General features: G+C 42.9%; 1 protein-coding gene across 11 annotated transcripts in view; it reads left to right on the top strand.

The window, feature by feature from the left end:
• ARHGAP6 (Rho GTPase activating protein 6) overlaps window positions 1–24,477 on the top strand; it is a 487,298-nt gene that overhangs the window by 421,833 nt on the left and 40,988 nt on the right. For all 11 annotated transcript variants that reach the window (XM_057310014.1, XM_044391897.3, XM_044391896.3 and 8 more), the window contains exons 3-7: window positions 7,933–8,004; window positions 14,815–15,071; window positions 17,171–17,366; window positions 21,081–21,136; window positions 23,705–23,855. In XM_057310014.1, the coding sequence (XP_057165997.1) occupies window positions 7,933–8,004; window positions 14,815–15,071; window positions 17,171–17,366; window positions 21,081–21,136; window positions 23,705–23,855 (732 nt within the window). The remainder of the gene's footprint in view (window positions 1–7,932; window positions 8,005–14,814; window positions 15,072–17,170; window positions 17,367–21,080; window positions 21,137–23,704; window positions 23,856–24,477) is intronic.

Here is a 24,477-nt window from a genome sequence, read left to right as displayed (position 1 = left end):
TAATGCCTACCTAGACTAAGTTAAAAACATTGTGTTTGATTTAAGGAATGTGCAATAAAAAATGCAAGTTCAGATGCCTGGAAAGACAGACTAGCTCCTAGCTTAGGGAAAAATAGCAGCAGGGCTGCCCTTTTGGAACATGAGCATATAGCTTTTTTTTTTTTTCTTTACTCACAGCATTTGAATATGGAAAAAATGACAGCAAGTAAAAGATCCTTCTAGGGCATAATTTGATCATGACTGGTTATTACAGCAAGCAGTGATTATAAAGAACGCCTGGTTAAGGAAAAACCATCGTTGAGCTTTTCAAACCCATGGCATCCAAGCCATGTGATCTCCTTCCCTACCTTACCTTTTGACAGAATAACAAGCCATGATCAAGAAATCAAATATCTCATTGATTTTCTGTAATAGAAAAATACTTGCTTTGAGGCTCAAGAATCTACAAGGTTTATTTTTCCTCTTAAGGAAAAATTTCAGAACTAATTACTTTGCCAAAATAATTTACACAAAACGGAAAAGGTTTCTTAGCATTTAATTTAACTGCAAGCATGGTGACCTCCAAGAGCTGACTCCCTTTACAACAGTGGGAGAGACTCACAGAATGTTCTTATTTTCTGACCGCAGCTTTGCTAATTTCACCACCACTTCAACATGTAAACTACGAGGATTAGTACATTTCACAAGTACTTTGGGGAGCCTCTGCTCTGAGGAGAGGCATCTCTATTGCTTAAGAATGCCATAAATATTTTCTTCCCTGAGAAACATAGACATTTTGGAAACAGATTTTGAAAAATCTAACCCAAGGTGCTAGCAGGCTAAAGAAACAATGCTTAATTCACTGGGGTTCACACCAAGAAAAATGACTCAATCGCCCTGTTTCTACTTGCCTCCTATTGCAATCAAGGTTAAGGGAAGAACTGCTAAGGATAAGGTGATATATAAGTGGAAACTTTGACCTATGAACTTGATTAAATAACCAGTCTATAGCATGGAAGATTTCTTAAAAATAGCATGAAAAAAATATAGCTAGATCCAAAGTTGACCGAACAGTGGGACAAGTTTGGACTTGAATACATTGTTTGCCACTTTTCCCACGTAGACTGCTTTCTTCCAGAATTCTTATTCGTCACTCTCTTAAGCCCTAGTTCTCACCAAAGTAACTGTCGTGAATTAGCAATTTTCTCATCTTTTTTCACCAGTAGAATTCTTGCTTGATAAAGGGTTGGATTACCAGGAATAAGACATTAAGAGGCTTAGGATAAGAAAGGATCTCCTAGACGAAATAGTTACCATGTGATTGAGTGGGGGAAATCCCTACCAAAATTCAAAGGCCCCTGAGAAGACTAACCTCGTCCTTTAAGACCGAACACAAACGTTAGCCTTCCCAAGCAGAGTTGGAGACTGCCTTCTCGCTTCTGACCTCCCACTTGCTAGATGCCTCCACTGAAGCATTTCTTCATTTCGCTTTAGTGAGGTTTCCGTGCATCTGTCTTTGGCACTAAACTCTGAGTTTCTCAAAGGCAGAGATAGTGTCCATTCACCTGGGTTCATAGCACCTAGCTCTGTCTCACCTACAACGTGGGCTGTATCGATGTTGGATGGAGGGATGGATGGAGCAGGGATGGATCAATGTATGGGGGACGAGCCCACTTTCCGGAGGGAAGATGCTGTTTAAACAGATAACTAGTATAGTGTAAATAATATTCCCATGCCAAGGAGATCCGTCACGTTCTGTGGCGCAATATCCGGGGACAGAGAATACTTGTTTGCACACCGAGGCCAGACCGCCACTTCAGCTCCTTTCCTAAATCTCTGCGGCGAATCCCAGTCAGCTCTCAGACTGGAGCATCGCACTGGTCCCATTGGGTCCCCTGTCCTGGGCTGGCTGCCACGTTTCCTGCCAAGAAGCAGGGGTGGCCACTTTCCTGCTAGCTACGTCCCCCTTTTTGTCAGGGCTGCCCTCTCTTCCGTTTCTCGGGACGGACTTTGAAGAGGCAACTCAAAGCAGTAGGGGCAACTTCAAGTCCATTCCACTGAGGATGGTGATGGCGGTAACAACTGGCTCCAACACCCAGCTGCCTTTTCCTGGGATGGGACTTTGCCTGGGGTTTTAGTTGCCCAGCTGTCATCAGTCCCGCCGTGTTTTCAGTGTTGACTTATGCTCGCCAGATGAACTTACACCACTGAGATGAATCATTGGAAAATACTAGACGTGGGGTATGGCGCAAGGAATGGCCCTTAGGTGCCGGGGCCACTAATAATATCGTAACTTCTTTGACATAGCTTCCTGTCCCAAATTGGAAAGACAATATCTGGTTTAGTCTTTTTCTTGCCTTAGTCTTAGGAGTCTGTGGCTCAAGAGCCCACAAAAAGGGAAGTGGATGAGACTAAAGGATGAGTTTGAGTTTTAGTGAGGGATAAAATACAGTTTTAGTAAACATTTTTTTAAAAGATTTTATTTATTTATTTGACAGAGAGAGAGACAGCCAGCAAGAGAGGGAATACAAGCAGGGGGAGTGGGAGAGGAAGAAGCAGGCTCCCAGCGGAGGAGCCTGATGTGGGGCTCGATCCCAGAACGCTGGGATCACGCCCTGAGCCGAAGGCAGACGCTTAACGACTGAGCCACCCAGGCGCCCCCTAGTAAACATTTTTATAAGACATCCACAGATTGTATATGTCGCCTTATCCACATTCGTACATATAATTTAAAAACTGTATTTTGTGTTTTATCAGGACAGGCATGGGAACTTGAAAAGTAAACAGATTTATATATTTATCAGTGTTCTCAGAGGCAAACAACAAGCACCGAGTCTGGATAACTTAGGCAGAAAAGGGATTTAGGGAACCTAAGAACTAGGAGGTGTCATGAGACAGTCTCGCTGGCCAGCAATGAAAACATCACCAGGGCCGTAAAAACAAATCTGGTCGAGCCTCTCATCTGTCACTCCCTTTCCAGAAAACATGCTCCACCAGAGTGGCAGACATAATGGACGCTTTATATTGGCCCAGACACGTGTTTCCTTTCAGATCAGGGAGGTGCGACTGGAAAGATTATTTCAGTAGTTTCAGGCAGGTCAGAAACTCTGACTTGTGAGTCCCCTTCTTGCCATAAAGTTGAGCTCCCAAGTCTGTGTGTTCCAGAGTACTCCAGTGCGTCGTGAGAGCCTCCACCTTCTCCCGCGCTTGACAAACGAGGTTTCAGCCTTTGCTTGAATACGTCCAGTACCTGGGAGAAAGGGCTTTTTAAAACAACAACTATTTTAGAATAATTTTAGATTTATAGGAAAGTTATAAAGTCAGTTACAGAGTTCCCTGATGCCCCTCAGCCATTCTCCTCTAAGGGTAGCATCTTATGTAACCTCGGTTCACTTATCACCATGAAGGAACCGACATCGGTACATTGCTATCAGCCAAACTACAGACTTTGTTCAGATTTTACCAGTTTCCCCACAAAATATCCTTTTTCTGACCCAACGTCCCATCTAGAATACCCCATGCATTTGGCTGGGTATCGTTTTTCTTTCCTTTTCTCTCTTTTGTAAAAAAAAATAATAATAATAAACATTTCTGATCTCACACAGTTTCTGGGACTATCACAGCCTGGTTGTTCTGGTTTAGGTTCCGGTCCATGAGGTTTGCCATCAAGCTCAGCCGGGGCTGCAGTCATCTGAAGGCTTGACTGGGGCTGGAGAATCAGTGTCCCGGCCCACTCATGTGGCTGCAGGCTGGAGACTCCAGTTCCTCACCACCACATAGCCCTTTGCATAGGGTTGCTCTTGACACAGCTTCCCCAAGAGTGAGGGATGCAAGACAGAAAGAGCAGCTGAGATGGAAGCCACAGTGAGCAGTGTTTTCTTTCTTGTTTTTGTTTTTGTTTGTTTGTTTTGTGAGGCAGCTCATTCCGTTGCAGAACAGCTCCATTTGCTGAGAAAACGGTCTTCCTATAAATTCCTCCTGGATCCTTGCTCTGGCCAGTGGAGGGCTGGCCAGGAAGTCTCTTTATCCACCATGTTTAGTCCTCTAAAAAAAAATAAAAAAGAACTAGTGTCCCCTGAGTCTTCCCTGCATGCTAAAGACGTGTTCGTACATCCATTCATACAACTGTTCACCGTCAAATGCTGTTCCACACCTGATCTAAATGAGGACAAAATGCTTCATCCGAAGAAATAGAAGGCTGTTTATTCAAAGAAACTGCTCTATTCCTCTACCTGTAGACAGGAGTCTGGTAGAAACATAGCCATAGGCAGACTCGCATTTCTTTCTAAATTGAAAGAAATTGTTATTCAACTGGATATGTAAAAGCTCAACAATTTATAAACATTTTTATATTTTTCTACCTAAAACAGAAACTGAGTTTGGGTATGGATCGAGCATTGTGACAAGTGGAAAAATGCAACTCTTCTGGAGTTGGGTGTCATATGGTTTGAGCCCATAGCTGCCCTCTAGGTAGAGTTATGCACAGACCAGGGCTTCTCAACCAGAGTGATTTTGTCCCTGCAGGACATTTGGCGATGTCCAGACACATTATTGGTTGTCACAACAGGGACCAGGTGGGCTCTCTGGCATCTAGGGAATTGAGCCTAGGGATGCTGTTAGGTACCCTACTATGCACAGGACAGTTCCTCACAGCAAAGGGTTATCTAGCCCCCAGCATCACTAGAGCCAAGGCTAGAGGTTAGATACAGTCTCTAAAGGGCCACTTCCCATTCTGCCACCAAGTGTCTCTTTTATAGCATTTTCCCCTCACTTTTTAACTGAGCTCCCCTCACTGCCTTTGAATTCCTTTGGTTTGTGTTCTCTGAGAGTCTGCGTTTCTGGTCCAAGTCAATAGCGAGGCAGCTGTGGTTGGGAAAAGTAAGGGAGGTGCTGCCAAAAGGCATTCCTTCAAACTTCTCTCAGCAGGATTTTCTGAGGATTGGAAACAAGCTAGAACCTTCCTTTGAGGCTAGGATGGAGGTGCAAACTCCAAGACTTGCCAGGTGTGCAGTGCCAGGGTTAGGCGTCCATGCTGGCCAGGGGTGAGTGTGAGGACTGTCTCATTAAGTGAAAAAGAGAATGTTTGTATTTGTTGTAAGTAGCTAAGCATTTTTTAAATTGCAGGTCACTATTCACAAAGATCACTTTTTTTCCCCCTGTAACGAAGGTTCAAGATATTGTTTGGAATCTTGGAGTTTGAAGTACATATTATCCTTGTGGGACTATGTAAACTCTCATGCTGGTGGGAATACAAATGAGTGAAACTAGTGGGAAAATGTTTGATGTTACCTAGTAGAGCTTAAGATTGCGTACATGTTGACCTGACAACGCAGCTTGTACGTATCTACCCTAGAACAGTGGTTCTTTGATTTGAGTGGGAACCAGAATCCCCTGGAGGGTTGGTGAAAGCACACATTGCTGGGCCCCACCCCCGAGTTCCTGAGTCAGTAGTTTTGGGGTGGGACCATAGAATTTGCAGCTCTAATGAGTTCCCAGACTGTACTGACACCAGTGGTCCCAGAGCCACATTCTAAGAACCACTGTCTGAGAGAGGGTCTTGGACATGGACATGGCAAGACATGTGCAACATTGGTCAAAAACATTGGTCCTGATAGTCTCAAGCTAGAAACAACTCAAATTTCCAATGAACCATGGTATATTCATGCCAGAAAGCAGTGTATAGCCATCAGAATGAGGGACCTACAGCTACCCACCTCACCCGGATGAATTTCCGAAGTGTTGCGGAATGACATAATGAGGCAGGAGAGAATACCTGCAGTGTGATTCCATCTATGGGAACCCAAAAGTGGGAAAAACAAACTGTATTCTTTATAAATGCATCTGCAGATAGTAAAACTACAAAAGAAAGCAGGTGATTGATTATTGCAAAAATCAGACCAGTGATTACCTGGGAGGGGAGAGGAAGGGAAGGCACACAGGGGGCTTGGGCACGAGCAGTAGTCTACCTCTGAACTTGGCTGTTGGTGGTGTGGGAGTTGGCCTCCTATTACTTATTTAAACTGTACATTTGTAGTTACACACATCTTTATATATGCTATGTCTTCCAATTAAAAAGAAGTTTTTAAAAATCCTTCTATCTTAAAAGAAAACGTCCCCTATCCTATCTGTGTTCTGGTTCTTTGACAACTTGCTTGAATTTTAGGATCTACCCACTGGTTATAAAAACTAAGTCTCTTAAGCTTTACTATATAGTTTATTTTATTTTTCATTATGTTCAGTTAGCCAACATATAACACATCATAAGTTTTTGTTGTAGTGTTCAATGATTCATTATAGTTTAGTTATTCTTCTGGGTCAATGATTAAAATGAAGGAATAATAGAATGTATTAAAGAAATATACCTTTGTTACAATCAAATACATTTGGTGGTATGAACTAGTGATGACTGAAGTGTTACAAAGTAAAAGTCCTGTCCTATTTGGAGAATGGATTGAAATCTTGTGTTGTTAGTATGTTTATTGTCATACGTTTTATAATAAGTTATGGGAGGCCATATAATTAATCATCTTCTGGACACTGGAGAGAAGAACATACCCATAATGACAGAGATTGCTGGCTCTTCACCACATTACAAGCGACTTACTTAATGTCCCCCTATACAAGTCTCAGAAGGGTGCACGCTCTTATGAACTATGTCTATTTTGTGAGAGGAAATCATTCTTGCAATATTTCTTTGCTTTTTGAAAGAAGAGGGATTGAATGTGTCTGTTGATTATACTGTGATGTCTTTTGCCTCCAAAAATCCGGGGAGAAGGAGTTGGGAACATCTGCAGCCCTGTGACGATCCTAGGAATGCTCATTTCTGGTTAAGAATGTGCGTGCTGTCTTTTCCTGATATCAGAGTCTGGCTTTTAAATTTGATTGGGCTGAGCCTCTTTCTGAACTGCGCTTTTGAGTGTATCCTGTAAAGAACCAATTCCTAATCCTCCTTTTGAAACATAATTTTCCTTGCGGCACGGGCTGCGCTTCCCCTACTTGATCACAGTGCAGATTCCCGATTCGCGCCTCCCACACATTAAGTTGACGGTTGTGTAATCCTGAACTGCATTCTTGCCATGATGACTGGCAACGTTTTCTGATGACATCCCAGGAATTCAATTGCAGCTGCCTACTGATATGAGTGGCATCTTTATTATTTGGAGAGTTAGCCAGACGCGCTAAGTAAGTTTGTTGCAAGCACAAGCTGCTGAAGGGATACATGCCTTACTTATTATAGTGAAAACTTAGAAAGGACCCAAATGTCCATTGGTAGAGGAATGGTTAATGAAATGACGGTACAGCTACACTATGTAATACTATGCAACCCCCCGAGAGAAAGTAGATCTGAATTTATGCACGTGTGTCAGGGGCCTCATGAGGCACTCGATGTGCATCGTCTCATTAAATCTCACAACAACCCCATGAAATTCCCATTTTATAGATGAGGACACTGAGACTTGTCCCAGGTCACACAGTTAGTAAATGGTGCAGCACTAATTAGATCTGACTTCTCAAGACCCCAAATTCATTTCCTTATCCAGTTACACTCTACCAGCTTATAAATGTCAAAACCATATGTTCTGTTGGCTCTCCTCTCGTGGAGATTTGATTCAAGGTGACATTGGTTTGCATAAACATGAAGAATAGGAAGAGACTCATGTAATAGCAACAGCAAACATATCTAAGTGTCAACACTAAATTAATTCTGAAGGAGGTAAGTTTCCTGTACTTTTCATGATTGAAACAAAATTTAAGAGCATACATCAAGATTCTTGTTGTGTGTACTACCCAAGTCAGAGATTTCCGTGTAATTTCAGAGCCATTATTCTGTCTAAAATGCCGAATTATGAGTGAAGTGAGAAGTCATGCTTTTGCTCAAATGTGGGTATTGATAGTGTAAGATACCACGTGTATGCTTGTGTTTACAACTTTTTGTTCTTCTAATATTTACAGATGGACAGAAGAGAAAGAAATCTTTGCGAAAGAAACTGGATTCGCTAGGAAAGGAGAAAAACAAAGACAGAGGTAAGGGACAGAATGAACTAGAGCGGATGCATCGTCCCTGGAGCATAATGGTTGAATTTGGTGGGGTTTTTCAATTGCATAGATTTATGCGGTTCAACTCTGTTATGCAAACTGGATTTCTACGATTGAATGTCATTAAAGCCTGTTTTGGTCTACTCTTTTGTGTTTGAGTGGCCCCGTACTGAATTGATGAATTCAACTGGTTTGAGCAAGGTGTGACTTCGGCCAAGTTTATGGTTCCAATTATGATCCTGGCCAATCAGCAAGGCATAAGAAGAACCTGGGCTGAGTAGCCATGGACAGCATCTCTAACACTAACCAGCTGTGTGGCAAGTCCAGATCGTTAGGCAGGGCAAGTTGAATGAGAAAAAGCTTGGATTCGCCTCCCATGACTACTGGAAAGAGACAGTCTCGTCCTCATGGGCTACTGGAGATGGGCCATTCTCAGCATTTTTATGTCAGATCACAGCATGCTTGTTTTTTGCCCTATATGTTTTGGGAATTGTTGATTCTCTCTATACTGTTTTGTGTCTCCTTCTATGTCTATTTAGGGAACTGACACATTCGCCACTCTTTCAGAGGTATTTGTGGTCATTTTTAACTAATATTCATTGAGCCTGCATGATGGGCACCTGGGCCCCATTAGCGCAGTACAACTCTCTGTGGCTTGTTTGTATGGCCCCATATGAACTGACTGCTGAATGGTGTGGTTGTATGAATGTATTCCCATTTTATGTGACATAATGAATGAGTGTTGAGTGAGGAAAGCCATATGTCTCACCTTGGAGTTCTTTTCTATAATGAGTGAATTTCTGCTTGAAAAATAACGGGAGGCAGTAAAACCGAAGGTATAAAAATAAATGCACTATGGTCAGTACTGGACAAGACCTAGTCCAGTCCACACCGTTGATCCCAGACTCTACACCCATGTTGTGAACTGTGCCCAGAGTGCCATGACATTTGGTTCTTTGGAGATAAAAGAATTCTAAAGAATGGGGAGCCAACGTTTTACTTCCCTTAGAGCGTGATTTCTCAACCTGGGTCTATTGACATTTTAGACTGGATAATTTGCTTTAAAAAAAAGATTTATGTATTCATTTGAGAGAGAGAGAGCGCACGCGAGTGGAGGAGGGGCAGAGGGAGAGGGAGAGAGAGAATCCTCAAGCAGACTCCCCACCAAGCGCAGAGCCCCATGCGGCGCTCCATCCCAGGACACCGAGATCATGACCCGAGTTGAAATCAAGAGTCGGCCGCTTTACTGACTGAGCCACCCAGGCGCCCCCAGACTGGATAATTCTTTGTTATGGAGGCTGTCCTGTTCATCGTGTGAGATGTTTGGTGGCATCTCTGGCTGCTACCACTGGATGCCAGTAGCATAGCCCCCAACCAGAATATCTCCAGACATTTCAGATGTTTACCTCAGACTGGAAAAAGGGAGTTGAAAATGTGAATGATCCCTGCCTCCAGCTGTACAGTAGAGGAAGTTGTGGAACCTTTAAAATTCCCAGTGCCCCACCCCACCCCCAGCCAGAAAGTGTGATTCCATTAGTCTGTAGGGGTTACTGGACATGAGTAATTTTCTAACGTACTGATGTGCAGCTTCTAAGATGGGAACTTGGGTCCATATTAGCCAGTGTCCTCACCAAGGCACATCCTATCACAGCCGAGTCTGCTGCTGGGATAATCAAGGCACAGGGCGCTAACTCTTGTCTGATAAATCGTATTCTATTTAATCGGTCCGTATGTTCTTACCCTTCTTTTTAAATGAATATCAGTAACCAGGGTAGCTTTTTTAAACTAGAGTCTTACTCATTCTATTCCTGCCATTCATCACCTTTACCTCGCTAGATTAGAGAAATTCGTAGTGTTTACAGAGAGTATTAAAGGAGCACTCAGACTGGCATTAGTAATGTGTATCTGTAAAGTTGGTTTACTCGAGGATGATGATACTGATCTTAGGACTGAATACTCGTAATGGAGACTTTTAACGATTCTTCACCAGTGCCCGTTGCAGCTAGACTAAACAGAATGAGCGTTTTTGCAGGAGATGATTGAGTCCCTCAGCAGAGAGAGATGCATGTGTGCTTGCTTAGGTTACAAAGCAACAGGAAGCAAGGATGTAAATGAGCAGAAAAGGAAGGGCCGGGGGAAGTAATTGACCAGTGTGTCCTGGGCCAGTATACATTTTTCGGACCGTATCGTATTTACGTATTACATCTCAGGGAAAACTTGGCAGTGTTCCATAAGGCTGTACTGGTTGCTGACTGGAAAAAGGAAGGCAGGTTCTGGTGGTCCAAAGAAAAGACACATCGCCCATCCAGCTAAATTAAGGAAAAACACCAGGCTTCCTGGCAAAGAGGATTTTTTTTTTTCTCTTTTAAAGTAGCACTGATATTTAAAAAGATGTCCTGGGCTTAAGTGAAGCCTAATTACCTGGCGTCTCTTCTGAACAGAAGGTCCTGTCTATGTGCACACATCCGTTACACGCCGCCCTGGGAAGCAGGGCGGGAGGGGCCAGCGTGCAGGTCTTGCCCAGCTGTAATGGTTCACATTATTTTCTTCCACTTGAATATTAACATTGGGGTTCCTAACAGCTGCACATGTGGAAAATGATAATCACTGAAGTCCAAAAGTAAAAGAAGGAAAACAGGAAGCTCTCAGTGACCTCTTGGGTTAGGTCATCTAAAAATAAATAGGAGCAGCTTTTTAGAATCCAATTGCTCTCCCAATAAAGAGTGATTCATTAAGTGTTTGATATGCTGCTAGATTAATTGATTCAATCAGAATGAATCATGTCCTGTATTTTATTTAATTGCCTTGACATCAAACACAGCAGATCATGTGACACTCCTGTGTCCCTCCTGCCACTTAAGCCAGTGCCCATACGACTCTTGAACTCCATATGGAAACGAATTCAAGATGGATGCTGGGTTGGATGAAAACATATTTTCATCCAGAAGAGTTCCAAGTCCTTAATTTCTCTTAGTTAAATTACTTGGCAACCAAAAAGCACTTTTTAAACTTTCAGAACTTCAGCAAATTTCTTTCGTGGGTCAAAAAGAAATCACTTTTGGGGAAAAGATTTTTAAATAGCTACTTTGTTCCAGTTCATGTGGTTCCTAGTCACAGCGCAGGGGGACTAGGGTTTACCGTGGCACACGTCTGGGAGATAGGTTGCTGTGTCACGGGATATTTCAGACCATGCCATATAGTTACTGACATGAAATCTGGGGACAGTTCAGGTCTGGCACCTTTCTGAAGGCTGAAATAGTATCATGCCATGTTTTATTGTTCCTCAGTGTCCGAGTATGTTACCACACACCAGCTATGACGTAACACTCAATAGGAATAGTTGATACAACTTTATTTTGCATCATATTAAATAGCAGTAGAAAAATCAAGTATCAGTTATCACTATGTAGAAATTCTCAAAGAGAACGTATCAAATGGTGTCTTTGAGTGCGGTTACTGGAGACGAGAGAACCCGGGGGAACGTGATCCCAGGAGAGAATAGGAAGGGGCCACCTCACGCAGGACTGCGTGCACCCCTGCACGGTGTTTGGGCTGCATGCTGAGAACGTTGAGACACCATCGAGGTGCATTAAGGAGGGCACATCTTAATGGTGTGTTTCAGCAGATCGCCACACTGCAGTGTGGAACATGAACCTGGGAAGGGGGTTAGACAAGAGTGGAGGGAGGAAGCCTGATTCTCGAGGTGGAATCCCTTCTGGTAAGGACAAGGGCCAGGATGGGACCAAGGGAGTGAGTGGAAAAGGTGGCATACAGGAAAAAAGTAAGGGGAGAGGAGATGGTCCAGGAGATGGGAGGACGGAGAATTAGATGGGCCGTTTAGGTAGACGTCCAAACTGCCAAGGGTGATGGTAGCTTGGGGGTCTGACCGCGGGTCAGTCAGTGTCAAGAGAAGAGAGCAATGGGGGCGCCTGGGTGGCACAGCGGTTAAGCGTCTGCCTTCGGCTCAGGGCATGATCCTGGCGTTACAGGATCGAGCCCCACGTCAGGCTCCTCTACTATGAGCCTGCTTCTTCCTCTCCCACTCCCCCTGCTTGTGTTCCCTCTCTCGCTGGCTGTCTCTATCTCTGTCAAATAAATAAATAAAATCTTTAAAAAAAAAGAGAGAGCAATGGGCAGGAGACAAGAGGAACCTTGTGAGAGTGGGTTTCTGCCACACGGTGGGAAGGTGCAGATCTGGAAGTGGTAGTAGGGAGCAGAAGATGGCATGCCACCTCCTGACCCCACAGTTCATGGGCTGGGAGAGTACGCCGTTGCTACAGATTAGAACATGATACACACTGTCCCTGGCCCCAGAACACTGAGTCTTGGGAAATGTCCATCTGGTTTTAAAAACCTGTTATCAACTGTATTAGCCACTATCAACACAGAGTCTCCAGGGTTTTTTCCCCCTGAGAGAAGAGCTTTGAACCTATGGATAAGCATGTGTGCCCAACATTTTATTTACACATGAGGAGGGTTTTGCTAAATAGAGTTGTGATAAGTCCTCAATTTCATGATAGCCACATATTGAGAAGCAGTCATAGTCAAGGAATCCTGCCTAGAATTTTCCTGAGTCTAGACGCTGCAACACAAGTTTAAGGCATAGAGAGGTCTTCTTTCTGAAGCTTGTAAGGGTTCTCAAGAGAAAGCAACAAGAAACAAGAGACCACATCAAAACTCTATCACTGAAAGAATAAATAAACTCAGCCAGGAAGGAAAGCCTATTAGGGAAAAATAAAAATCTGTTGGCAGGTCATCTCTTGAGTGAGAATCAAAGAGAAAGAAAAATCGGGAAGGATGACTTCTTGTATCCCATCTGTTTAATTTGTGTTCAGTTATTCCAATTTGCAAGGAGAGTGGCAGACTTTGGGCCATTGAAAATGACAGATCCCAAAGGAAACCAGTTGTCTTCTTTTTTCGAGGGATATTAGAAACTCTAAATGAGTCCGATTGGTTTCCCTTACGTGGCAAAACTGGCTAAGAGAGGAGTCAGTAGGCCCCATCTCCTACGAAACCCCTGCAGAGAGCATGCCTATGTGAGCAGACACGTGTTGCTCGATACATTTATCACTATCCTTTCTGCTGTTGTTCCCCCCACAGTTTTTGTGTATTCCCCGTAGCTGTCAGCCTTGGCATCCGCATGCTTCTAGACTCTCCCCGGGTTTTCTGCAGCAAGACTCTTTGATTATTCCCATAGACAACACAGCGCTGATTTACACCACACATCCCGGGGTGCACGGCACGTGGTCTGGTACTCTAATTGTGCTAGCAGGTGGAGATGGCCTTTTATCAATCGTGAGTATTGGATCTTGCTACGCCGTCCACATCGATCACTCAAAAACATGCCGAAATTTTTGTTTGTGTTATTATCGTATGCCACCTAGTTTGTTGATAGAGAATGGTAAGCATCCTCTGAAAATCCCAATATGCTGATATTTTTATTTTTCACTTCCAAACAGACTGCATGTTTTGATGGGACCAGAGGCGCAGACTTCTTAAGTGCCATTTCTGCTTTTAATGCAGACTTGGACGTTAGCCCAGTGATGTTAAAATGTTGCCGTGGATCAAGGAGGAAAGCCTTTTTAAAGCCTCTTTCCACCTGATTTAAAGTTAGCCTTTTCTTTCAAAGAACAAACAACCCCTAGAATTGCTTTCCCTTGATCATTCTGGTTTTATTCATAGGGGTTATAAAAACAAAGGGGAGGCTAGACTTCCATATTCTGCTGCTAGGAGATGTAATTTTGAGTCTAAAAGAAATAATGCATTTAATTTAATGATGAATGCTTTTCAGCATAATAGTGCCCAAAAGAGGCCTGGCCCTAAGGATCAGTGTGCTTACGATGTACGTGTATACCTATGCATTTACTGCAGCGATCCGGAAAGCAACTGTGTGTCCAGATTTCTGCATTATGCTCCTTCCCCCAAATTGTCCTTACTAGAGCATTTAACGCTTTGTATCTTGGGCCCTTCCCTGGTTATGTAGTGGTGAGAGTCTCCTTCTGAGGCAGCCCGCAGAACGGCTTGAGTAGATAAATCATGAGAGCAACAGCCCCAGCCCAGCAACGGAAGGCAGCCTGTGGGGGACAAGGGGAAAAAGCAGACACCCCCCAAGCTGCTCCCCTGCCTCTCTGGTCCTCACTCACGTACTGGCTCTTTTACTGGGAACCCCAAAGCATATCCACGTCACTGAACTTCAGGCTTGGCTCCGTGCATCTCTCCATTATAGCCGCTGAGAGACCCCTGTGTAATTATTTACATATCTGACTCCCACTCCCCCACCCGGCCCTTACTCTGGACCCTTCAAGAACGAGCACTACACCTTTTGTGAGCTTGTGCTCCCCTCGTGGTAGCTGTTCAGTGAGTCCCTGTGGAATAAAGGGATGCACGCAGCCCGCTCACGCCTTGTAAGTTCGGAGGGCTCTCGAGACACATAATTCAAAGACTAACAGTTGGTAAAATTGTGTCCTTGTGAGGATGAAGCATCGTGTACATGCTATCAAAAATGTCACATTTCTCCATAAAGTTATCTCCTTTAAAACATACTTGAGATGTGTGGGGGAGAAACTAGAGGCCTAGATGTCTAAAAACCCGTGTTCTTTATACATACCGGCCTACTTGATAGTAATAGAAGCTTCGGCCACTCTGATACACATGAAAGTCCTCCCTGTATTTTGATTGAAAAATCAGTTCTTCAGGAAACAGTCATCTGAATACGCCTGCCCTCGAGTCTGAAGCATGAGTGAGAGCCTTCACTGACCTAGTCATGTCTGAATGTGAATGTTTGTTTTTTGATTCCAGAATTCATCCCGCAGGCATTTGGAATGCCCTTATCCCAAGTCATTGCAAATGACCGGGCCTATAAACTCAAGCAGGACTCGCAGAGGGACGAGCAGAAGGATGCATCTGACTTTGTGGCTTCCCTCCTCCCGTTCGGAAATAAAAGACACAACAAAGAACTCTCAAGCAGTAACTCATCTCTCAGCTCCACCTCGGAAACACCAAATGAGTCAACATCCCCAAACACCCCAGAACCGGCTCCTCGGGCCAGGAGGAGGGTGAGTTGGCCACTACTTTCTCTGGCACCACTGATAAAACAACCAAAGCATTACAAGGTTATTCTCTGAGTCTCTGCTCTTGTGAAAACTGGAAATGGAGTCCAGGGATCTGTCAACGACCCCATTCAGGGACAACGTGCCCCGGGCCATATGGCATGTGACACAGCCTCAGAGCCTTTTCCTGACTGCTGTTAGAGCTGCTGGGTGCCCCTCCTTGGTTCCCCATGTGTGTGCCCCATGATGTCCTGAACATTCTACAACATCACTGTTGACCGTGCTCTAGTGTAATCTTCTGTCGCACTACCAGACTTGCCCTCGAGACTGTGAGGCTGGAGGGCGGGGCCCGGTGGTTTCGTTAACTCTCTTCATCTCTAGTCCCAGAACCACGCCTGGCCCCCCAGTGACCTGGCTGCCATTCCTCATAAGCAATAAGATGTTTTTTTATCAATGGAACTTTTTTTTTTTCACAAGAAACCAATATATATATATATAATATATATAGTATATCATGTATCAGAGATATCATATATATCATAGAGCGAGAGAGAGAGAGAAGGGGCACATATGTCCTCTTTCAAACCAATACTGTAACAAACATGGTACCCTGTACTAAGTGAGTGCTATGTTCTAGGCACCGTGTTGTTGTTTCATGTTTCGAATTTCATGTTTCAATCCGGGAAAACTGAGTTTTCAGGCAAACTGGTTGGTGATCAGCTGAGTCAGTTCATAAGCATCTCTAAAATTTCCTAGGTCACTAGGAGATCTGCCCTCCTTTTCCTCTTGCCTAGAGATCCCCAAATCTTTGCCACCTCCAGCCACTCACTACTTCCTTAGTCAAAACCCCAGACTCTTCCCACTTAAAATCAACATTCGAGATCTCTTCAAGATAAAGGGGTACCTGAGCCACTGCTGTTTTTCAGGGCTTCAGCTATGTTTACAAATGGAGAAATGATGACTTTCCAGGATATTTAAATGTATGCGCTGGAACTGTTCTTGCAGTCTTATCATCGTCTCTCAGCCTGCGTGTCATATGGCCATAACACCCAAACTCCACGTGTGAGCTTTCTGGGAATCTGGAGCCCAGGCAGCGGGCCTCCCAGATGCCTTCTCATCTGTCCAGACCTTGCTAGGATACCAGCAGCGAACCCCTTCCTCTCTGCTTCCCCTCCGTGGGGGGTGGGGGGGTTGGCTCTGCAGACACAACCGATGCCCTGTTCCCCTCCAGTCGGCCTTTACCAGTCCCAGCATGCCAGAGCCTTCCTTCCACCTGCCAGCACCTCACCCCTGCCAAGGGCTTTCTCTGATGGCCAGAGCCCCCCACCCATGCAGGTGATAAGCAGCAAGTGCCGAGACATTGAATGTCACCTCCCTGCCCCTACCAGAAGTTGCCCTTAATCAATGACTCTTGAGGCTTGTGGTATAAATAGCCCAGCACACTTGCTCCCGAGCATGGTTAGCTCTGAGGTGCTTGACCCACACGATCTCCCAAAGGTCCCCAGGGCGTTTGGGCACCAGCTGTCCACGGGCTTGTCATAGGCTGGTGATGCTGTTCACCCACTGCTCTCCCTCCCCTTTCTTGACCCCCCCCCCACACACAGCTGGCTCCTGGGACCACGTTCCTGATCAAGTTCTCTGTGCCATGTCTGGGGAACACCCAACTAAGACTGTTCCATGGAATCCAATGTTAAAAATCTGCTTCCTAGAGTCATAGTTGAGATGTTCGGTTTTTTTTTTCACGAGGCTTCTCTGACTTTACCTCATTCATCGAGCGTGTGATTTTTTTCTTGTTCCAAGAAATGAAGTGGTTGGGTCAAAATATTAGAACTCTATGTCCGCCCGCTCTCGTCTTCCATTTGGCGAATGTTGTTTGTGGGAATTGTAACTGCCATTCCCTTACCCTGTTGTGGTAGTTTCCTAACTTTTTCAAGAGGTGTTTGCTGTTTTCCTTTTAATATACGAACGGCATGATTGAATGAAGCGACGTGATTTCAAGGGTGACGCACAGTCCCGGGCAAAAGCATTATTGGCTAGCGTGTGAGGGAACTTGCTCTTGTTTTCTCCATCTGCGCCCTTCGTTCACGTCTGTGTATGATTTGCAGGGTGCGATGTCAGTGGATTCTATCACAGATCTTGATGACAATCAGTCTCGACTGCTAGAAGCTTTACAACTCTCCTTGCCTGCCGAGGCTCAGAGTAAAAAAGAAAAAGCCAGAGATAAGAAACTCAGTCTGAATCCCATTTACAGACAGGTCCCCAGGCTGGTGGACAGCTGCTGTCAGCATCTAGAAAAACATGGTAAGCAGACTTGTCTGTCAGCAATCAAGTATGAGAGACTCTCATTTATTCAAGCTTCGTGGACTTAAGCACCCAAGTTCAATGCTTTGTTCGTTTGCTCAGACTCTGGGCTGAAATTTCCTTTGCAAAGAGAGTTTACAGATCTGAGTGTTTGCTTTGGAGAGTACAAGGCTAAACAAGATTGCGGGGGACAAAAATCAGGTTGATGGTGTTTAGGCCTCCCAGCACCCAAGGGTCCTCAGACATGAGCCTGGAGGCCAAGATCTGTTGGGCTGGGTCTGTCTCCAAGTCTCCCTAATACAATGTAGGTGTTCAATAAATATTAATTGCACAGAATTATTTTTTAAAATAGCTTAGCAGTTAAGGTGTTCAGTACTGCAAATATGTAAATTCAGCCTAAATTTCACCGTGAGGTAGAAAAAGAGACTCATATTTTTATAATTATAGTGTCGCCCTATAAAGAACGTAGGGAGTGAACTCTAAGCAGTTTAAAACTCTACTCTAATCCTGCAAAAATCCAATGGCAGGCTGAGTAACTGCTCATGTGAAAGAAAATTTGGTATGTCTTTCTATTTTCTTTTTGAAAATGAATTTTCATGAATTATAATTTGTAAAATAGCATTTCCTTTAAGCTTACCAAAAAAACCGAACAGTTATTTCTTTTTTGGAATGGTTAGCATGCAGTGTAGGGCTAAAAGAAAGAAGATTATCCTTTCAAGGACCTGATTCTGCGCCTGGTTACCATGGTGTTTCGCTTCAGAAAAATACAAGACATATTTAAATGCAAACGGATATTCATCTTGGTCACTTGAAACCAATGAAAAAAGAGCAAGCCTCAAAAATAATTCTTTCGTGAGACTTTACTTGCCCGTTTGGGAAATGGGTAGGAGAGAGTTTGAGTCACTTTAGCCTTATAAACATTTGTCAAAGATCTTTTCATTCCCTCCACAGTTGGTCTTGGGCAGTTATCTTGACTCCATCTGTGTCTGTGTGGGAAGCACCCTTCCCCACTTACATTTCACCCAGATGCTTTCTGTACTATTAGCTCAAAATTCCTTAAGCATCCTCAATTTCCCAGAAGCACAAATTAAAACAAAACAAAACAAAACAAAAACCACCACCAACAACAACAACAATGAAACAAGACAATATAATGGAGACTCAAGCCCTATTCCATTTCTGGGATTTGGGCTGATTTTTAGGGTGGGGCTTCCTGCTTATTCTGCCTGCCCTCTTTACTTGAATTCCCTAAGCCTGAGATCCAGGTGCTCCGGGGTCACGTTTCCATTCCAGTTTCTGATGAAAAGGAGAGAAAGGTGATCGCGTCGATTTCTGGGACAGGCCACAGCAAAGTCATGTTCCTTTGCCAGGTCAATGGCTTTTTGGACGTACGCCTGTTTTTATCAGTGTCTTAAGTCAAGGTTACTAAATGCCTAGACTGTATCTTCTCTTTGAGGACAATTAACCATATAGCGTATGCGAGAGAATGGCATTGGCCGTCCAAAGGCTGTCAGTTACTCTACCTAGAACAAACAAGCAAACAAATACATATTCTAAAAACTTAAAACAGAGTCTAACTAATTGAGATACATAGGAATTATAGCACTTGATCACTAACTCGTTATTTTTTCAATTACAGTCATTTTTGCTGAGCGAAAAAGTACTCTAATTGAGGAAATAATATGATCGAAATGGGCATTTCTGAAGAGTCTGGAGGGATTCAGCCAAATGAATAGTCCCGCCTGTATAGAAAATGCCCTTATGATACTTCACTGCTGTAGAAAATTCAGCTCTTCAGAAACCATCAGAAACTAAGAAAATAAATGCAGCCAAAATTAAAATTGCTAACACCTGCTATTGTATTAAAGTTTTCTCTGTTGTGCAAAGGAAACTCATTCAGTTCAATCAGGGTCTGTTTCTCTCTATATAATAGATGCCAGATATGATTCTAAGAACTCTATATGCATTAATTAATTGAATCATTGCATAACTATTCAGGCAGGGTACTCATTATGCTCCTTTTGCAGGTGAAAAAGTATAATTCTGGAGTGGTTCTAAATGGCTCGATTATCCTGTTCACAAGCTCCCAGAGAGGTAGAAGCAATAGATGAGGCTAGGGGTCGGCCTCACTTGTGAGGCAGACAAACTGAGAGCAGCAACGAGGATGTACAGAAGTCTTTTGAAAATAGATGCAGAGCAAAATCCTACCCAAGGGCGAGCACCAACATGTGATTATGCAAATCAGCAATAATTAGCCTCTCACCATGAGTCCCTCAAATTATTCTGGAAGTTCAGGATACCATTTATAAGATAGAGAACTGATAAATGGGGTTTATGGATTTATAATTATATTTATAAATGAGTTTATAATTATAGATGCTATCTTTTCTAACTAAAAAGCCCTGGAAAACCAACTAAAAAGGGATTATACTTAATACATAAGGTGGCAAGACCATAAAATAAATATACAAAGAGATATCTATTTCCTATGTAAGAGCAATAATCAGTTATATACTCTAACAATAAAATAATTCATTCATATTAATATCAAAAATATACCCAGAATATCTGTAAGAAGCAGCAAGAAACTTCTATAAAGAAAACTGCAAAGTTCTACCAAGATCTAAAACATGATTTAAACAATTTAAGACGTTTGCTTTGGTTCTGGGTGAAAAGAAATAATGTTATAAAGATTATGATTCTTTCCAATTTAATTATATGTTGTACTAGTCCAAACTCTCAGTGGCAACAGAGAGGAACCCAGATAAAATTAGATCAAGCAAAGCAGTCCCCCTGCCAAAAAAATCCTATTTAAATACTGGATCCAGGATTCCAATGATGCTAAGAGATCATGAGTCTGTTTGCTGCCTTTAGTCTCAGGCCAGCTCTCTTCATGTGCCTACAAAGTGTCCGTTCGCACCTCCCAAATCAGCATCGCCCTCATAACTGATGATCCCAAATGAAGAGAAAATGAGCCACCAATGAAAAAATAAATGTAGATGATCATCAGTGGCTCTGATTAATGGTTTGCATAGGAAAAGGAGAGCCGTCCAGACATTCTGTGCCCCTGAAGGAAGTACGTAAGGAAGTATTCTTGGAAGTATTCTTAGGAAGTATTCCTGCCCCCCCCCAAATCAAACCTGAATCAAAGAAAACTCTGGCTTAACTATGTAAAAAGAAAAATATACACACACATACACATACATGGAGAAAAGACTAGATAGAAATAAAACAAAATATTAAGAGTGGCTATTTCTGCATCAGGTATTTTTTAAAGTACATTATCTTTTACGGTTTTCTGCACTTTATAGATTTTCTTTAATAAGTACTTGTTTTTAATTATCAGTGAAACAAGAAATATCTATTTTTAACATCCATAAAGAGCTAAGAATTCATATAAAATGCATGTTTAAGTAATTATTCTGAACGATGAAGAAAATGTTACTTTTTTCATATGGAGAAGATGTAGAAATACATAATATCACATGAAAAGTTTTTCATCAGAAATGTTTAACGTGACGTGCCCCTGGTGCTTATAGGGCTAAGCTTTGGGCCCCTGCAGAGTCTAATGTGGGATAACTAAGCAAGCTTTCGTGCACGCTGTTGTGCTGTTACTGTTTTGCATGTTGCTGGCATTCTATTCTAAGTCCATGGTGACTTACTCCAGTTTCGAGCCATGAAACAGAACTGTTGATTTTGTTTCCTTCTTTGTAGGCCTCCAGACGGTGGGGATATTCCGAGTTGGAAGCTCAAAAAAGAGAGTGAGACAAGTAAGTGAAAAGTGAAGACTATATTGTAAGTTTCACTTGACTTTCCATTGAATTACCTCCCGCAAAGTTCCAGCTTCTGCAAATTCATTTCAGAGTAGCTGTTTTGTATCCTCCTACCAATTACAGTATAATTGACTCCCAAGAGTCAAAGGCAACAACTCACAAGCTCAGAAAGGTTGTGATCAAACCCTTGAAATCAAAACATTTAGATGTGTCCATGGCATGTCCAGCCAAACAAAACTAATTAATAAACATCTTATTGAAACTGTAAAAGCAGGAGATTCAGAGAGCATCTAATCAGGAAGGAATAATAAATAGAAGACAATTGTCTAGCACTTGTTTTTACTAAAATGCAATATGAATGGTGCTGTTAACATTCCCTTCATATAAGATTCTATGTTTATAGTTTTACTTTCTCAAAAAAAAAATCGTTCTTATTCCCTTTCTGTGGAACCATTGACAACCCCCCAACTCATTATCCACGTGGGGACCGTGCCCCTTGGTTTCCTTCAGCACTGTGCAGCATTCTCGCAACGAAGTTTGATGCTAGACCTTCGGGTATATTCCTGTGAGTGGGCAGGTGTTTGTGTTCATGAGGGCTTCACAAAAGGCACACTGCCATTTGAAAAAAGAATTCATTTGTTGGCTAAAAGAAAATTAAAACGTGATGTTTCCTCTGTTGGTTCCAACAGAAAGAAGTAAGGAACTCAACTCAAAAATGAAGCCAAATGAAAATAATTTTTAGTTGATGAAGCTGAAGAAATATTTGTTCATAGTATTGAAACTAACTGAAATAAATACCTCCTGATACTTCTTTGTTGTCAAGATAAAAGGGGCTTCAAAAAGGAGTCCTTTTTCTGTTTATTTGGTGGGTTGCCTTTATTTTCAATAGTCACATAAGAGACTATGGAACACCATTTAACATTTGGCCACAGGGCTTGCAAGAAGGAAGATAGCATGGTAACATTTTGGGGCCCACTCGCCTGAGCAGAGCAGCAGCATATTTTCAAAACATTATCATCTTATTGACTCCACCCAACAGCTATGAGAGGAGCCCCTTCACCCACTTCTTTTGAGGCTTAGAGAAATTAAGGGAAATTAAGAAACTTAATTCAAGATCACACAATTTACCCTGTGTTCAGTTCAAGATCTATGTTAAACTCAAGATCCCACAATTTAGATTAAGCCTCTTTCCACGGTCCATTCTTTCTCCGCGTGTGTGTGCACGGAGAGAAACGTGGCGTGTTTGAGTGATCACAGGAAGGAGTGGGGCCGAGTGGGAGACTTCTGTTCTGGCTGCCTACTGTACCCTGGTGACGAGTTGCCTGGAGTCAAAGAGCGGTTCAGGACAGTAATGGGCATTCCCATCAGTTATATCTGGACCCACCAAAGGGAAAACCTTTGCATAGAGATTTATTTAAGGATTATCCAAGCGAAATATAATTTGTGGTTATGGAGACTTGGATTCCTAGTGTGAAATATGCCCTAACTCACCATTTTATCTTGAACATCACTTCTTAGCACCCTGCACTTTTTATTCAGAACAGTTGTCACAATATTAACAGCTAATTAATCATCTGTGGGATTCCCAGTTGCTCACCAGTCTCTCTAACAGCCTGAGAGCTGGGGGAGGATAAGGATGTTTCCTCTTTGTTCCCTAGCGTACTTTGAGAGCCTGTACCGAGGCCCGGTACACAGGAAGTTGAGTGAATGGATGGATGAGTAATTGAACCAATAAACTCTTACAGAAGCTTATTGCGTAGAGGAGATTCAGGACCTCACGGAATTATTTCTATAGCAGAAACACTACATGGGAGAAGTTGAGCTGTCAATCATGGAAGTAGGGTGTAGAGTTATGACTCCCTTCCTCTTGCTATTGTGTTTTTGTGTTGTCATAAACGCTAACAAACCTAGGATAACATTTAAGGCAGGGAATCCTTTTGGGAATTCCTAATAAGGCTACTTTGACAAGTCTAAGGCAGCTTTTATTTAATCATTGTCATCTTTCAAGCCTTAGTCACAAATGGGTTATTAGGGTTTTAAATTTCATCATGTACAGCAAAAAACCTTGCCTTCTTGTTGAGTACTTCTGTAAAATGTCAAAATTCCAACCTGGTAGGATTGCTGACATGCCGAACCGCTGTATGATAGATGCATTCCTCCCTCCCACATTTACCCTTGACCTAACCCCTCAGCTCTTCCCCCCAGCCTTCTGGATGTTATTCTCCAGCCCTTCTGCTTGCATCATTAACAGTAAACCTAGATACATTTGTTTAAAAATGCATTTATTATGTCTATATATATAATTTATACATTTATATACATATTTAAACATAATCTATACTATATACATTTATATAATAATACATATATATATATATGTATATATATATGTTCATGGCTGGATTGCATAGACTCTGTAGATCAAGGCGACATGTCGTTTTCTTCTCCTTTCTGGTGTCTGGGTAAGCTTAATACCAGATACTGCATGTCCCCGCACTTTGTTTGCTGGGCCCTGAACATTGAGGTATGGTGTCATAAGACTGCCACTCGAACTTATTTTTCCAGTTACGTGAGGAATTTGACCGTGGGGTCGATGTCTCTCTGGAGGAAGAGCACAGCGTCCATGATGTGGCTGCCTTGCTGAAGGAGTTCCTGAGGGACATGCCGGACCCCCTTCTCACCAGGGAGCTGTACACAGCCTTCATCAATACTCTCTGTGCGTAATACGGCCATTTGCAGGAATGTGTCCTGGGATTTACTGGGATGTCCGACTCACTCATCGAACCTTGTGCATGTGTTCCCCAATAACTTTTTTTGGTTCTTATTTATTGGTCTCTAATGAGTAGGCTATTTGGGGAATTTTCTGAGATTTACCCTGGGGAAGATTAGCAAGAAGAAAGTTGCCACGAAACAAAGAAGAATTTGGGATGCTTTCAGATGACCCCAGCCCAGTACTAAGTGCTATAAATTGATGCTTTGGAGGAACAGCAAGAGTTCACATTGAGTCTGTGCCTAAAAATGAGTTTGCATTTCTGGTACGAGGAAGGAGGGAGCCACAGGAATCCAGAGTGAGAAAAGGGGGCAGGCAACATTCCAGGGAAAGCAGGATGGCATAGCCCAGTGGCAGGACTTTCAATATGGCTGCTCGAGGGCTGTAGACACAGATCACATGGAGGAGAAAAGGAGGATGAGGGGGAGGAGGAACAGGCCAGAGCTATGACAGCCTCCATATTTTTCTTCCTCCAATGCCACAATTAAAACAGGATCACGGAAGAGAGTGAAGACACTGTCCTCGTGCCCTGTCTTTGGTTATTGCCAACAAAAAGTCGATTCCTTGT

This window comes from Ursus arctos, chromosome X (assembly GCF_023065955.2).
Source record: "Ursus arctos isolate Adak ecotype North America chromosome X, UrsArc2.0, whole genome shotgun sequence".
NCBI lineage: Eukaryota > Metazoa > Chordata > Mammalia > Carnivora > Ursidae > Ursus > Ursus arctos.
Note: the sequence above shows the minus strand (reverse complement) of the source record. Positions and strands in the feature narration are given on the sequence as shown.